The 17409-nt window shown below is 40.1% G+C and overlaps 1 protein-coding gene across 3 annotated transcripts in view; it reads left to right on the top strand.

The window, feature by feature from the left end:
• The window catches only part of USP12 (ubiquitin specific peptidase 12), a 36028-nt gene that overhangs the window by 1464 nt on the left and 17155 nt on the right, over nucleotides 1–17409 (top strand). For 2 of the 3 annotated variants that reach the window (XR_006178191.1, XM_042867689.1), the window contains exons 2-3: nucleotides 11373–11453; nucleotides 14796–15009. Coding sequence is in view for 2 of the 3 variants with exons in the window: in XM_042867689.1 (XP_042723623.1) it covers nucleotides 11373–11453; nucleotides 14796–15009 (295 nt within the window). In the remaining variant the exon portion in view is untranslated. Of the gene's footprint in view, nucleotides 1–11372; nucleotides 11454–13996; nucleotides 14184–14795; nucleotides 15010–17409 lie in introns of those variants that run through there. The other variant, XM_042867690.1, reaches the window with a different exon arrangement.

The raw sequence follows: 17409 nt of genomic DNA, 5'->3' as shown, positions 1-17409 counted from the left end.
AATCATGTGTAAGCATTAATTTTGCAGAAACAAGAATATAAATGCTGAGTAATGCTTTCTTTTTTCTTTTTTTTTTCTTTTTCTGGCAATTCTTAGTGACAAGCTACCATTTGATAAACTCTCAGACAAGTTTCTGAAGATTCTCAGAACATTTCCTTGCCTTTTCCCCATGCCTTTTCCCTTCCAATGGAAGAATTCTCAGGTTGATTCTCACCTGACGTCTGGCTAGTACAAAACCAGCAGCAGGCAATTTTTGCCACAAGATGGTTTGTGCATTCACAAACCTAACACATGTTGTGTGCTGGTGGCCTGTAACAGACCTATCTGGAGCCACGCTGAATAATCTCTTCGATCTCAGTCCTTCATTTCATGACTTTCTTTTTTGTATCCAAATTCAAGTTTTCACTGCTGCTTACTCACTTAAATACAATGCACCCTTTTCTCTGAAGCTCTGAATATTGAAAAGTAATAAGGTGGATTTTCCAGCACTGGCCAATGGGGTATGATAAAGAGTGATGTCAGGCCACAGTGCCTTTTGAGATGATGTTGCAGAAGCACATTCTGTCTACAAAATGATTTTTTTTTTCTTCATTAGTTCATGCTGCATCTATACTCCAGTGTTTATATCAGTAGTACTGCAGGTCTTCCTATTCTATCCCTTCAGGGTTCTTTGGATTTCTTTTCCCTATATCACCACTCCTGTGCTGTAGTAAGCCTTAATTACAAAGCTCAAGATTGCAGAAAGGGACTGGAAAACAACTTTTCTCTTGTGTGGCTTATGTGCTGCACTGTTCTTTTTGCCAAATGGGCAAGGGTATGGGTGATTGGGTTGGTTGGTTTGTTTAAATGTCTTTGTAGTAGAAGTAGATCCTGGCATTTTACCCTCATCCATGCATTCAGCTGCAAAACAACTCTTAGATGTCTGAATGATAGGAGGTTTTATGCATGGTTGGGAAATGGTAAAATAACCTGTGCAACTTGCAACAGAGATATGTCCCAAGCTATACTCATGTAAAATTAGGGCTGAATACAGTCCTTCTGACTTTGCTTCTGCTGTCTAGAGTCCAGCAAATGCTTAGCAGTCATAGAAAGGTATCAAGTCTTCTAGTAGCTGGAGTAGAGAGGATAGACTAAAAGCTATGGAGGTGTCCATCTCAGACGTACAGAAGGAAGTTACGATAAGGTACTGGTAACTGGTAACAAGTACCAGTAGAGCTGGTACTTGTTTTTCAGTGTTTCTTCTAGAAATTTGTTGGTTATGTTAGCACAACCTGAAAAACCATAGTGAAATTTAGATGTGATGCTAATCCACCAGCTGTAGTATTAGACATGAAAATCTTTTGCTTAGTGTTTCAGGCATTTATTTAATTGTTCCCTACTAGTTTAGCATCTCATATGCAGGGTCAGCGTACTTGGCTAGTATTACTGTAGAAAGTCCTCAGTGACTAATTCAGATTTCAAAAAATGCCATCAAACACACAGTCTGTAGCTAAATGTAGTTTTAATGATGCAATAGTGTGTTCTGCCTGAGGAGTTTGTGTGTTTCTTACAGTAGAAATTTTTGGTTTTAGGTTTATTTTTGAATGCACTGTGTGCACGCACCAGTCATGCTGAATCGTTGCCTACCATCCTTTTCCTGCCTCTCTCCTTACCTCACAGAATCACAGAATTGTAGGGGTTGGAAGGGACCTCCAGAGATCATCGAGTCCAACCCCCCTGCCAAAGCAGGTTCCCTACAGTAGGTCACACAGGTAGGCATCCAGGCAGGTCTTGAACATCTCCAGAGAAGGAGACTCCACCACCTCCCTGGGCAGCCTGTTCCACTGCTCCGTCACCCTCACTGTAAAGGGGTACCTCCCGGTACCCTTCTGCCTGTTTCAGTCACATTTGACAAGAATGAAGAGGTCTTGTAGATGCTAATGTTAATACAAGCATGTGGGGCTGGAGGCTGCTGAGAGGAAACAGGCAGAGCTTAGGGAAGGCAGCAGTGCAACCTGCCACAGATGTCACAATGGAGAGGTTTTATTAAACACTTAATTGTAGGCAGAGTTTATAGTAAACTTTGAGATAGGTTTGCATGTATGGGTTTCATTACTGCTCAGGGAACTTATCTGTTTACAGTAGGTTTTTCAAACCTAATTGTGAAATCTGCACTTAATGCAAATTGATGTTTGCCAGGGCTTGAACTCAGACGGAATGGCTGTTATGTACTTGCTCTTGTTCCTTTAGTTTGCACTCTACTCTCAAGCACAAATTGTGATACTTAGACAGTAATCAATTATCAGTTTTTACAGATTCTGCAGGAAAGCATAAGGAAGACTCAAGCTCAAAGGAGTGATAATTGAGAGCTGCAGCAAGGAAAAACATCGCTTCAAAGTGAGGAGGTAGCAGAAAAGAAAGCAAGAGGGTGAGAGAGCTGACACAGGGAAAACAGCAGCATTGTGGTGCTCCTTTATCCAGCTGACTGACTTGCTTATGTAGCACGGCTGGCAAGGAGGAGCATGTGCTGCGTCTCAGCCATGCCATTTCACTTTGGCATGGTGACCTGAATCTGCCTTCATCAGTGGACTGGAGTGTTCTGGCGCGTGTTCTGTTTTCATGATTCTGTTACACTCACTTTTCACAGAATCACAGAACTGTAGGGGTTGGAAGGGACCTCCAGAGATCATCGAGTCCAACCTCCCTGCCAAAGCAGGTTCCCTACAGCAGGTCGCACAGGTAGGCATCCAGGCAGGTCTTGAACATCTCCAGAGAAGGAGACTCCACAACCTCCCTGGGCAGCCTGTTCCTTTTGGAACAGTCTTTTTGTTCACTTTTGGAGAAGTGTGTGTTAGACAGTTAGTTCAAGAGCCTGTACCACTGCAGGGAGCTTCACTCATTGGTTGGAGTTGCAATAAGGAGAATTTTTCATAATTATTGTGACATGATTGTGGCATTTGTCATCGTCATTTTTGTAGGTGCAACATGTTGCAATATAGTAATAAAAAAATATAGCTACACATTTGCTGCTTAAAATGCTGGGTTTGGGGCAGTGCCTAAAATGCACTAATTACTTTGGACACGTTTGACTCTAAATGTAACTAAAAATTCATATAAAACAAACATGAAATACAAGACATGAAGAAGAAAGCACTGAAACTGTATAGCTGCAAAGCAGTATTTGTCACAGCACAGAATTTCTTAGTTGGCTCACTACTTGAATAATTTCAATTATAGAAATGTGCCTGTGTCATTTGACTTACATGTGAACATTCATTTATTGGGTTCTAAGCACAAAGAAACAATGAATACCTACTTGGACTCTAGTCTTGCCAGCAGTGAATTTTTAGCTGTGTCAGTGGGACCAGCTGATCCCATTACTGCACAAGGGTTGATTATTCTAATGATCATTTATGTGGGCTTTGTTACTTTTTAAATTGGCAAAGCAAGTGATTTGCATCAAGACTTGTAGGAATGACTTTGTAAGAATGTGGTAGAAGGATGTCTGTCCCTTAATTAAGATTGTTTACATTTCTCTAGTGTATCTGTTGAAGGAAGGAAGAGTATAGAAGGCCCAGGTAGGGGTCAACTTTTGTTTTCCTGGTTTAGGAAGTTTCTAAAAGTAAAATGCTTTTAACAAATGTTGTATTTCAAATCAGATCTGTTTGATCTTTCAGTCTTAAAAAAACATGAAGAAGAAAACCCACTTAACCCTAGATAAGTTTTGTAGCATATAACCGTAATGGTTTAGTGTATTAGCATAAATACATCAAAGTCATGTGTCAATATAAATGTACCAGAGCAGAAGAGCACTTTCACCATTTTTCATAACTTCATGAAGTTTTAGTGAGTCTGTGGAAATAGGGAAAACAGCATTTATTTTCATGAAACAGCAATTTTTGTGGGTTAAAAGTGTATTTTAAACACTGCATAGTGTGCTGTTTATTAACAAATATGTTACTGTACTTTTTCTCCCTCTGTGTTGTGGGTGATCTGGTAAGTGGTTTTCTTGTTTGTTTTTTGAAGGTGAGTATAATGCTTCTGAGTGCTTGTACTTTCTAGGCAGTGAAAGATTTCTCACGTCACCATCAAATCCTCTTTTTAAATTCATTTCACAGACTTCCTGTCTCGTCCATGGGTGTAATTCAACCTTTCACTGTAAGTCTGTGAAGGTAGTGCTCTTGACCTTTAGGGATCCTGCTTAGCAAGCGCCATGATGAGATGTGTTGTGGTGCTGCTGGTAAAAGCCTTCTGATCAGAGGAAGTGGAAGCAAAATCACCAGCTATTGTAAACAGCGTTTTCTCAGGAATGTTCTGGAATTATAGAAGATAAATAAAACTGAGACTGCCGTCACCATTTCTTTTGTTTTGTGGTATGATTTCCTTCCATATTTCCTTCCGAGGGTAATTGACAACATCCATTTTGCATGGGGTAGCAGCTTGAGGAGAATTGCATCTTTCTGTGTTTTTTGGATCTAGTCAGTGGAAGACCAAGTATAGAGCCCCGATTCATTGAGTCTCAGGTTCATATTTGTCAGTAATTTATCTTTGCCTTGAGTGTTCAAAACAGAAGGAAGTATGACTGTCTGTCCAGCTGCTGTGAAGGAAAATACAATGTCTGTGCTTAGGCTGAAAAAAATTGGTGTAGTAGCAAAAAGCAAATGTGAAGGTAATTTTGTGCTGTACTGTTGTCGTCTTTGCCCATGCAGGGATGTTTCACTTTGTGCTCATTAAGAAAACATTCTGTCTGGGCTGCATGCAATTAGAGTACACAGGACTATATCTTAAGCCAATTAGTGAAGAAAAATAATGCTACAAGTATTTCAAAAGTATGAAACTATCCAAACTAGAAGATGAAGTTGTGCCCTACTGAAGCATGCTCTTTTGCAGATAAATGAACACTGAGTATCACTGAAGCACACTCAGCATATTTCACTTCTTCCTGGGCCGGAAACCATATCCTAAGAAATGTTTTTTCATTTTGGTTTGGTTTGAAATAACAGATACAGTTTGTATTTGATTTAATGTAGCTATAGTGTTTGTTTTAAGCCTGGCTTCTGTAAGTACACAGAAAAGTACAAGTTTACATATTCTAATAAAAGGTGGTTTGAAGAATGGAGTTTTGTATTTCATCTTTCATGGAAGATTCCATCAGTCACAGTGCACTAATTGATACAGGCTATGGAATTCTGAACTGAGTGCCTTCAGTTGTGGCACAGACAAGGAAATGTCTTCAAATACTTCTGGGGGGAGAGTGAAAGCTCTGTTATAAATGAATGCTTATACTCTGATTTTTATTTGTAAGTGAGTTAATTTTATAGCTGTAATGTTTTCTTCTTGTTGAGAAAACCATTATTCCTGGATACTGAATTCCTCACTTTCAGTGCCCTTCAGTCACTGTGATGCATTTTTCTTCAAGCTCACTAATGTGTTACTAAGTAATATTTCAGAAATTTGGCTTACATTTGTGTATGTAACATTAGTTATGTCAGACGCCTTCAGTCTGTGTTGTTTCTTGGGAAGGTGAAGGGCATTGCAGGGAAGGTTCTAGCATGTGTTAAGGGAGAAAGACATCTAGAGAACTTTGGCAAATACAAATTCTGTTGTAAGAAATTTCTTTTTAAAATTATGATTATTTTTTACTAAGGAAACTTGCATCTCAGTAAGATAACAATTAAAACTGTTAACAGCAAACTGCTGAAAAGGTGGCCTACTGTGTTATCAACTGATTTTTCATCTAGGAAGGGATAGATCAGCACCCTCTATAGTAGGACTAACACCAGTTTAATCTTCAAAGCATGTTAGGCTGGTTGAGTCAAGTCAGTAGAGAAATGCTGCCTGCTAGATTGGATGATAATAAGGCAGGACACTTCAAAAGCACTGTTGTTTGCCTGCTTGCTGACTTGTTTTTAGACAGTATTGTCATGTAGGATAGCTATTTTTTTCACTTGTATTTCTTCCTTTAAAAGCGTTAGGTACCTTTACATTATTTCTAGCTTAGGTTAGGTGTGTGTGCTTCTAAATTGATTCTTCCATCCATTTAAATTTTACCATATGTTGGTTTGCATCTTTGAGTCGTTAGCTGTTAGTTGGTCTCAGTAGTAATTCTATGTGTGGTGCCCCAGCAGTGAGACCACTGGGGCAGCAAGAAAGGGCAATAATAAACGTGAAAGTAATAGTTAGCAACACCATTGCTTCAGCAAGGTGGGTGACTTTTCACAGTGCCTGCATAGTGGCGTAGTGCAGTTTATCTTTGCGGTTATCAGCCAGTACACACACCACTTGACATTTGTTTCATTATGTAACTGGCTTCTTCCCTGTTTGTTGTAGTTCTTTGTTCTACATGGAAATAATCACAGAGTTTAAGAGGTCAGTATTTTGGTATTTTCAAACATCCATTGCATCATGGTGTTATTTTCCACATGGGCTCTTAACAAGTGCTTCACATAGTCTGATTCAGATGAAGTTAAGTTATGGTGTTACTTCCTGTTCCAGTGATGAACTGTAGGACAGCAAGTTAGATGCATGTTAAGATTTCATATTATGTTCTCACATGCCTTACTTGCTGAAGTTTTCACTGTAAAGCTGTGTTGCGTGTAGTGTTCTGTATGCCTGTATAATTGTCACTGTCTTGGAAGATGGGTGATGTGAAGCAGTGTTTGGTGATGTGTAGGTGTTTATAGGTGCTGACATGATGATATATAGGTGGTGGTGGGCTCCATCAGGAGAGGGGTGGTCAGCAGGGACAGGGAGGTGATTGTCCCTCTCTACTTGGCTCTTGTGAGGCCCCATCTGGAGTACTGTGTCCAGGTGTGGAGCCCTCAGTACAAGAAAGACATAGAGATTTTGGAAAGGGTCCAGAGGAGGGCGACTAAGATGATCAGGGGGCTGGAGCACCTCCCCTATGAGGACAGGCTGAGGGAGTTGGGCTTGTTCAGCCTGGAGAAGAGAAGGTTGCGGGGTGACCTCATTGCAGCCTATCAATACCTGAAGGGAACCTACACCCAGGAGGGGAGTAAACTCTTCAAAAGGGCTGACAACAGCAGGACTAGGGGAAATGGATCCAAGTTGAAGGAGGGAAGATTTAGGTTGGATGTTAGGGGGAAGTTCTTTACAAGGAGAGTGGTTAGGCCCTGGAACGGGCTGCCCAGGGAGGTTGTGGATGCCCCGTCCTTGGACGTGTTCAAGGCCAGGTTGGATGGGGTCCTGGGCAACCTGATCTAAATGTGTATGTTTGGTGGCCCTGCTAAGCAGGGGGGTTGGAACTACATGATCCTTGAGGTCCCTTCCAACCCGGGTGATTCTGTGATTCTGTGGTGATACAAAGATACGAATACAATGCAAAAAATGGGTAAATACCAGTAGTACGGTGTTATTAGCTTTTACTGCTTGTTGTTTTTGTGCCTCTGAAACAGACTGCCTGGGCAGCAGCAGTTTGAGCACTGACGCAGGCTGCCCAGAGGTTGGATATTAGGAGAAACTTTTTCTCTCAAAGGGTGGTCAGGCACTGGAATGGCTGCCCAGGGAGGTGGTGGAGTTGCCGTCCCTGGCAGTGTTCAAGAGGCGCCTGGATGAGGAGCTACGAGAGATGGTTTAGTAGCTTGTGGCACTGATAGGAATGGGAGGGTGGTTGGACTAGATGATCTTGCAGGTCGTTTCCAACCTTGTGATTCTGTGATTCAGAGGCTGTGGAGACACCTTCCTGGAGGTCTTGCAAAGGCACCTGGATGTGACCCTGCTCTGGGTGCCCCTGCTGGAGCAGGGCTTAGGCCAGGCGGACCCAGAGGCCGTTCCAGTCCCAACTGTGCTGTGATTCTGTTTGTTCCCACGTCTGGGCTCACGTGGGGAAACCAGCCTCCTGTACTAACTGAAGTTGGTGTTCCCATCTCTCATCTGCACAGAGCTAAGCTGCTCTATGGGAGACTGAGTGTCTATTGTGTGAGTTGCTCAGTGCACCCCAAAAAGTAGAAAATCATTTTGGGGATTTTCCCGTGTCCAAGTTAGATGGCAGAGGAAGAGCTTTTATACTCAGTCACAGCCGTCTTTGAGTAAAATCTCCTGATCCCAATTCCTGTCTTTCATGGCAGATATAACGAGGTGCGACTCTTCTTGTGCTTTACTCCTCTGCTGACCTCTTGTCCAAAAGATGTTATGATACTGCAATAGTTGGTACTGCAGTGCTTTCCCTCTGCATCTGTATTTGCAAAATGGGAGGATCAGCTGGGGCTGATAGTGCTTACCATAACAATTCCCAAGAAACCTTTCAGAGGGAGGGATACTTAGATATTACAATAGTTGTTATGTGTCAGATGTGAGTGTGTGGTTTAACATACTTTCAAGCTCCTGCTGCATACTGTGTCCTGCCTTTGCAACTAACGCGCTGTGCACAGTTTAAATTATTTATTTGTGGGAAGGAATAACATCCTTTATGACAGACAAAAGCAGAGCTGTAGAGGAAAGTCTGAATAGCTTGTGGGGTTTTGTATTGGTTTAAAACATCCGTGCTGGTTTGTACTGATAAAACATTCATAAACAACTGCATTGAAATTAGTAATGTCATCCTCTGAAATTCATGTGAAAGTCTGAACACTGAATGAAATAGCCTTGAATAATGAGAGAACTGTATTGTTAATATACGCATATCTTAGCATATTTTACTTACTAGGGAGATGTTTATTGTGCTAGAAATCTAAATATAATGTTCTGGTCTGTACAAACAGAAACATCAAAGTCTCGATCACAATATTCTCCCTTCCAAAGCTAGAGTAAAGCAGCCACTCCACCCTTTAAAAACAGACAATTTCCTAAAAACCTGTTCTAGAATTCATGTATTTTTTATGAAGTAGAGATTTGAGCAATAGGATAAATGGCCTCCTCACTTCCTTTTTTTCTGATTTGTTTGTAAATAATGTCCACCTTGCCAGAACTCAGGGGTGGATTTCAGTAAGGCTGCAAAAAAAAATACAGGCATTCAGTAGTCATGGAGTGCTATAATCTCAAATGAGATCTTATATCCCTTACCACTAACATTGCCATTTGAGAGCAGCTGTGAAATCTTAAGAGCTGTTTTTAATGCTGCTTATGATTTTGATTCAGTTTTATTGCTACAAAGTCCGTGGCCATTTGCTATATCTTTAATGTAAGGAAAGATACAGTTGGGAAGGAGTCACACCTGTTTTTAGGATACTTTGCTGTGTACTATGTGCTATTTTTTTATTTACTTAGGCCTGACTTCACACTGGAACATGCTCAAATGTTAGTTTGATAGGAGGTGTGTATGTATGTATGTAGACAGAGAGTGATGTTGTATGCAACGTAAGTGATACAGGATTGGATACATTTGATTTTCACTAAAGGCAATCAGTGTAAGACCTGCAGAAAGATGTTTATTCTTTGAATGTTCCAGAGAATAGAATTTTTTATCACAGAATCACAGAATCACAGAATTGTAGGGGTTGGAAGGGACCTCCAGAGATCATCGAGTCCAACCCCCCTGCCAAAGCAGGTTCCCTACAGCAGGTCGCACAGGTAGGCATCCAGGCAGGTCTTGAACATCTCCAGAGAAGGAGACTCCACCACCTCCCTGGGCAGCCTGTTCCAGTGCTCCGTCACCTCACTGTAAAGAAGTTCTTGCGCACGTTTGTGCGGAACTTCCTGTGCTGCAGTTTCCGGCCATTTCCCCTTGTCCTGTCTCCACACACTGCTGAAAAGAGTCTAGCTTTGCCACTCTGTCCTCCACACCTTAGGTATTTATAGACCTGGATAAAGTTCCCTTTCAGTCTAATTTTCTCAAGGCTGAACAGACCCAGTTCACTCAGCCTTTCTTCATAGGGGAGATGCTCCAGGCCCTTCACCATCTTCGTGGCCCTCCGCTGGAGTCTTTCCAAGAGATCCCTGTCTTTTTTGTACTGGGGAGCCCAGAACTGTCTAAATAACAATGAAAACAAATTCTGCATGCATTGAAATCCACTTTTCATTGCACCAGTTGCATCAGTTGAAAGCAAAGGGTAACCAAAGATACTTTGTCTGACTTCTTGGAGCATCATAACTAACAGAGCTGCTGGGCAGCATCTGCAGCATTTCTATTGCAGGCCAGTGCTAGCTGAACTATGCTATCCTTTAATTTTACAGAAGTCAAGGTCTGTAAAAAAAAATGCTCTGAGTAGTTTGTATTTTCACAGCAAGTGGAGCAGCCCCGTGTCTTTGCTTTCTGTGAATGGTCTGCATTTCTTAACTTTTGTGAGATATGTTGCAGTGTGTGAATTCACTCCTGGAGTGTAGCTCACCGTTTGGCCTTGCATCACCTGCTTTGAGATCCTACATTAATGTGGTTGCTGCTGAGGAAGCTGCACTTTGAAACTAATGAACACAGTACACCAAAACTGTTTAATTCCATTTAAAAATACGTAAAAATGGTGCAACTTCGAGATGTTTTTGAACAGAATGTATCTGGAACCCTGTATCTCTAGGGCGTTTTGGACTATATTTAAATAACTTTCTGGTGGTGAGAGAGTGCTAGATGCGCTTATTGTAAGCATGTAGGTATTATGTTATGGCACACAAGACTTGCTGGGTGACGTATCTGCTTTTGGATCTGTATGAAATGGCTTTGTGGCCAATCTAAACATGCTGAGAGAACAGAACTCAAAGGACTGGTTTTCCTGCATTCGCGGCTAATATTATCTTGCCTGTATGCTTGCCTTTGGATTAAGAAACAGGTTAATTAAACATGCTTAGTTAATTTGCCATGTATGATTGATGGATTGGATCACAAACTCCACTGCCTCCACCCTTCAGGCTTCTGGCAGGAGAGTGTTTCATCCATTCTCTCCAATTTCTTTTTGTTTTTCTATGTTCTGACTAGAGGGATTGCTTCAGCATGCCTGAGTTCAGCAAAACCCCAGTCTAAATTTCTTTTCTGAGATCCAAATTTACAGGTCTGGTGTTAACAAGGCCTACAGCTGTGACCAGTATTTGTGTGTGTGTGTGTGTGTGTGTGTGTGTAGTCAAAGTAAATCAATGATTGCTTGGGGATAAATGCCTTTGACTGAACTAACTGTACAGTATACATATGTGAGAATCAAGATTGAAATGTCATGTGAAATGCGTAATTATACCTCAGTGCACATGTTCTGACAAAACATCTGGTTCTTGAAGAGTGGCTTGTTTCCCCACATGTGTGCTGTGGTCAGACTCATAGTTGTGACTGTGTTATAGATGCCTGCAGTGCGTGTGAGCTGCCACTCCTAGCTGTACATGCTTGTCTTAAAATCTTTGGAGGAAAGGCATCTATCTTTACAAAAAAACCTCACTTAATTTTTTTTTTCTCAACTGATTAACCTCACTGTGTGCATAGTTGCAACATTAATGTTTTACTGCTTTTGATTTCCTAGGGCGCCAATGCCTCAGCTTTGGAGAAAGAGATTGGTCCAGAACAATTTCCAGTCAATGAACACTATTTTGGTTTAGTTAATGTAAGTTTCAGTTCCTAATTCTATTGCTTTGAAATGTTGTAGCTGGATTGGTTAGATCACAAGATTGCCCCTGAGTGAGTAGTTAAAAAGCTGAACGATGCAGTCATTGAATATACATTTTGAAATGTATTTAAATATTCAGCATATTTGTTAAAATATCTCAATGAAATAATAGTTGAAATTCAGCTGATCATTTATTTCACTTCACTTTTTACAGGGTAATTATGAAGCCCTTTCTTGCAATTAAACTGTGACTTAAAAAAATAAAAAGCTATTTGGAATATACTGTTTGTAGTTGGTAATATGCCAACTTAAGTGGATAAATACAGTACAGGAAAAAATCTGTGAAACCGTTGGTGATATTAAGTCTTCACATCTGCCATTTTTATTGAGATGTTAAGAAATACTGAACCTGAAGGGGAAAGCAAGTGTGGAAAATCATATGAAATGGTTCAATTTGATTATTGGTTTTCAGGAATAATTTAAAATGTAATTTCTGGTGTTACCCATGGAAAATGTATCTTGTTAGAAATTGTATGATTCTGTCTGAAATTAATTACTAAATATTTTATTTGGGGATATGTTGGAAAGTACATACAAAAACAAGGTTGATTTAACATGATCTGTCATCTTGCTTTTTGTAGTGAAACTAATTACTTGTAATGCTGTCCTGCTGCTACAACACATCTCTGCCTCTAGGTTCTTAGTACTGACGTGGTCTAGGAGTCTAAAATCCTGGTATATGCTGTACAGTCATTAAACAGTCTTACTGATAAGCTGACTTAGATGCAGCTCAGCTGTCATGACTTCAATTAGTCATTTTTTCCATTCTCGTGGAAGTTGAAATAGTGCATTTTCTCTTAAAAGAGAAGTATGACTGAAGTATGGACCAGATGAGCAGATGGTGAGGTGGATTTGGAACTGGCTGAGTGACTGGGTTTAGAGGTTGTCGGTCAGTGGCACAGTCTGGTTGAAGGCCAGTAAAGAACAGAATACCCCAGGGATAGAGACTGGATCCAGTCATGTTCAATGTCTTCATTAACAACCTGGATGATGGGATAGAATGCACCCTCAGTAAATGCACAGATGATGTGAAACTGGGGGAAATGCTGACTTGCTGGAGAGCTGTGCAGCCATCCAGAGGAACTTCAGCAGGTCTGGAGAGGGCCTGACAGGAACCGCATGGAGGCTTTGTGCAGGGTCCTTTTCCAGGCTCCAGGATGTGCTGGGGGCGCCCAGCTGGAGAGTGACACTCTTGAAAAAGGCCTGGAGTTCTTGGTGGACACCGAGTTGAACAGTAGGTGAAGTAGGCCATTAGTATTCTTGGCTTTATTAGGGAGAGCACAGCCAGCAAATCAAGACCCTCCTCATCTACTTTGGTGAGGCTGAAGCTGGAGCACTCTGTCCAGTTCAGGGCCCTCTATGTTGCCAAGAGGACAGATTGACAGTTAGCACTGGGCAATATTGGTAGGACAAAAGGCAGCAGGGACACATTGTCTGGCACACAGGTGTGTGAGAGAGAAGTATCTGAGAAGCAGGCAGCACTTGCAGCCATCCAGAGAGGCCTAGGCAGGCTGAAGCAGTGGGCCCAGGAGAACCTCATGACATTGAACAAAGCCATGTGCACCTGGATTGTGTCAGCCCTCACTGTCAATACAAGCTGGGGATGAAAGCATTGAACACAGGACTTCAGAGTGCTGGTGGATGGCAAGCTGGACATGAGCAGTGCGCCCTCGCAGCCCAGAAAGACAACCATATCCTGGGCTGCATCCACAGCAGCATGGCCAGCAGGGAGAGGGAGTGATCCTGACCGTACACTGCGTTGGTGAGGCCTCACCTGGAGTCCAGATGTGGAATCCTCAGTACAGGAGGGACGTGGAGCTGTTGGAGTGCATCCAGAGGAGGGCCACAAAAGTAATCTGAGAAATGAAGACCTGATAACAGCCTTTCAGAATATGAAGGGGAGCTATAAGAAAGAAGGAGAAAGACTCATTGAAAAGTCTTTTTATTAATTCTTGTTGTCCTTTTATTAATTTATTTCAGTGCATTTTGAGTGTTCTATAAGCTGTATTTCGTATTTCTTTTTTTCTTCAATTTTTTAACATAAACAATGTCCTTGCTAGCTTTCTGATTAACTTGCATAGTACTCCTGTTTGTCACTGAACTGGGAGAGAGCTGAAAAGAGGAGCTTTCCTTTTACTCCAAAGATATAAAGTCTTTTGTCCTTTTTCTCTGTTGATAGAACCTGTTCTTAATGAATTGTGAAGGGGAGAGTTTTCTTATAATTTCATGCCTCTATTTGCTAATATTTCATATAAAAAATAAGAACATTATTTTCATATGTTGGAGGAGGTGCGTAGTAGGTATGTGCTTCAATTTGCTGTGTGAGTGACTGCTGCTGAAAGGTTAGATTACTTGCTGACAGCCTTATAAAGAATTTTGTCACTTTGTGTTAGATAATGGGTTTTCCTGCAGGAGGGCTGTATAAAATGAGTGAGTTTTCACTGACAATTCATGTTGCCTTCACAGAAGTGATGGGGAAGTTTGTCACATTGGGATGGGTTAGAGACAGCATCAGTGATGGCAAGACTTGAGGGAAGCTGTGCCTGGGACCTGGAAAGTCAGGGGAAGAGGAATGCGCGGTGTTCTGACAAAAGGAGTTGTGGATGCTCTTAGAGCTGTCTCTGCACCATTTCAATTCAGTGACCTACCTCATTAAAAATGCCCATGGTCAGTTCTTTTCCTTCCCACCTCTGTTTGAGACTTAATACCTCTGACATAGCTTCATATTCTCAATAAGCCATGGTTCACTTTTAAGAAAACTCCAGAAAGGCAGTTCTGTCACCTAAAATGAGAACTGAAAACATAAGAGCAGGTTAAAGGAGTTACTTCTGATGTTGATCACAGCTAATAAGACGTGGAGAAACCAATTTCTGAGGTGCCTGAGAAGGTCTCTTCTCACAGTATAAAGTCATGCTGTACCTATTCTGTACTCTTGTATAGATGAATAGATGTGATATATGGATAGCTATTTTTACCTGGGCTGCTGTGAAATTGGTGGTATTTGTTTTGAGCCGGGTTAATGCATAATTCTGTTAATAAATTTACAGGAAGATAAAATTATAGCGTTGATCAAATTCACTACTTTTTTGTTGTTGTCATATTTGCATACAACATACTTCTTACTCTGTGGTAAAGCACATTTCTGTTTTGTGATCTTAAAAGTAAAGAAGAAATGACTTACAGAAAATTTGCTCATGTGGATTTTTTTGTGCTTTGAATTAAATGTTATTCCCTCACAGTAACAGTGCAAACTAATAAATCTCTCTCTTATTTTTATAGTTTGGGAATACATGCTACTGCAATTCAGTTCTTCAGGCACTTTATTTTTGTCGTCCATTTCGAGACAAAGTCTTAGCATACAAAAGTCAACCAAGAAAAAAAGAGAATCTCCTTACATGCTTAGCTGACCTCTTCCACAGCATAGCCACCCAGAAGAAAAAAGTTGGAGTTATACCTCCCAAGAAATTTATAACAAGATTACGAAAAGAAAATGGTAACTTCTTTTTTTTCTTGTGTAATATAGCATGTATGACTTAGTTCTGAAGTTGAAATGGTGGCATATCTACATATTATGGATGAAAAGTGTTCCTTGTGCTGTAGTGTGAAGTAGAGGTAACCTTAGAATAAGAGTGTAACCTTGGAGCTGTCCAGAAAGAATCATCGTTTCTCTTTGTGTATAACTGAGTCTTCTGTCAGTGTCTGCTTCTGAAATTGCATGCTAGTTTTGTCTAAGAACTGTATTTTCATAATCAGAATTCACTCTAAAGCTTTTATTTTTGTTCTTAAAAGATTGTTATGATTTGAATGTGGTGAGCAGTCTGCCAAATTGACTGTATGGAATGCACATCGAGGCATCCCTGCTATAATCTAGCTTAAAATCCTATAAATTTTAAGTTGTTAGGTTTTGGGTTGTTTTTTTTTTTTTTTTTTTTTTTTGCATTTCTTATGTTGATTTACTTCTTAAATAATTAATGCATTTTAAAATCAATAAGCAGTTTTATCTAACTTCTTAATGTAATAAATATCCCAAATTTTTAGAGTTTTCCAGAGATTTTTAATGTTTCTTATAAAAAAAAAAAAAAAAAGATTCTTATCTCTGACCTGTGCAGAATAGGAAACTCATTCAGTTCTGTAGTGAGTTTACTTGAATGTCATTGCATTTCAATGTGTTTGTAGAAATAATCCATTATTCTTTCACTATTTAATCAATGAATGTTAACTGTGTAGAGAATGGTTCAAATGGAAAGTAGAAAGTAGATCACAGGAACAGTTACTTTTTTTCTATTAATAAAGTTGTTTGTAATGCTCAGTTATTTAATGACACTCAAATTCTAAGCAGGAGAAGGCAATATTGGAAAATATTCTGTAGAGAGATCAGATGTGAAAGTTCACCTCTTGTTTGCTTTTTTTGTCTCTAGCTGATGATACTCTTACCTCTTCTATAGAATGAAATGGGTAATTTTTTTTTGAGCAGTGATAACGTGGACATCATATATGCTTTTACTTGCTCATTGTAAAGGTGTACAATTTTGAGCTTTAGAGAAGAGTTAGTTGCAGAAAGTATCGGATAGGTTGGCACTGCATACCTAAATTCTCTTCCAGTAAGCATCCAGCTGTACCAGGGCAATGACTGAAAACATAATCTCCACGTATTCCACTTTACAGTGCTGCTGTTCAGTCTTTGTTTTCTAAGCCTGAATCCAACATACATCTATTAATTACCTTGAAGCTTAACAGACTGGGAAGCAGCTACTGGCTTGAGGTCAGCTGAAGGTATACTGTTATGTTTGCTTAAATTTCTTCTAATCATAAAATGAACCAACTGAGTAGATATCCGTAAGAGATCTGTTATGTGGCATGGTGAAGAATCTGTGTTTAACAGAAGTGAAGAAGTTTGTGAAGAAACCCGAGTGTTTAACCTCAGGAGATTTGCAGCCTTGATGTACTTGATTAAATAAAGATTTCGTAGGTGGTTAGATTCAGAGTTGAACTTTTCCTTCTCAAAAATAGTGCTGTAGGTGTTCATTAAATAACCTACTTGATTCATATGCTTGGCTGCTTCATTGCAGCTCTCCAGATGATACAGATTAGCATCACCTTCTCTTGAACTTGCTAGTAATTCAGGTTTTTATGTATTTCAATTCGACGTTTACTTCTGGATGCAATCAAATGATGGCAAAGCTATGAAGTAGTCCCTGGATGCACTTCTAAACTTAAACTTCACTGAGGACTTTTTTTTTATGTTCATCTTTCCAATCCTGGAAACTGTCCCTCCAGTGAAGGCCTGTCTCTTTTAGTCTCTTAATATTCTTGCACTAAAAGGAAATTGGATGTTATAGTTTTTGGCAATTGGAGCAATTGCTAAAAAGACATCTGTGATATTAGCCCATTGTATAGAATGCTTTTCAAATTGGCAGGTAAATTTGCTTGCTAAGAACTCCTGGTCAGAAAGGGAAAAGTGACTGTTAGTAAATCAAGTTCAGTGCCATTCGTTTTTCTTAGTCCTATAAAAAAGGATTTGTCGACTCAAATGATGTCTCAGTTTATTGAAGTCCACTGAAATATGTGCCAGTGATACTATTTGCTGTCAGCTGAGTGAATCCTATGACAACTATGCTTAGAAATGTCAACAAACAACTGTTTGTGCATACTTTTATTATACATTATATATTATCCAGAAACAGAAATGTTCAAATCATTCCTTTGCTTGTAGTTTGTGTTAATTATGCGATAGAATATATAAACCACTGAAATATTTCCTGTTCCAAGTTCATTTGTGAAAATATCAACGTCTAATGCCATTTGAAATGCCCTTTGTTATCCAAGACATTGGTCTAAGCTTGTCAGAAGTAGAATACCCCTGTTGGAGATCCAAATCCTTATGGACTGACTT

Source organism: Lagopus leucura, unplaced genomic scaffold, assembly GCF_019238085.1.
Source record: "Lagopus leucura isolate 7727_CA_CO unplaced genomic scaffold, USGS_WTPT01 Super-Scaffold_100001, whole genome shotgun sequence".
In the NCBI taxonomy this organism is placed as follows: domain Eukaryota; kingdom Metazoa; phylum Chordata; class Aves; order Galliformes; family Phasianidae; genus Lagopus; species Lagopus leucura.
The sequence above is the reverse complement of the archived record's forward strand: the minus strand, read 5'-3'. Positions and strand labels throughout refer to the sequence as shown.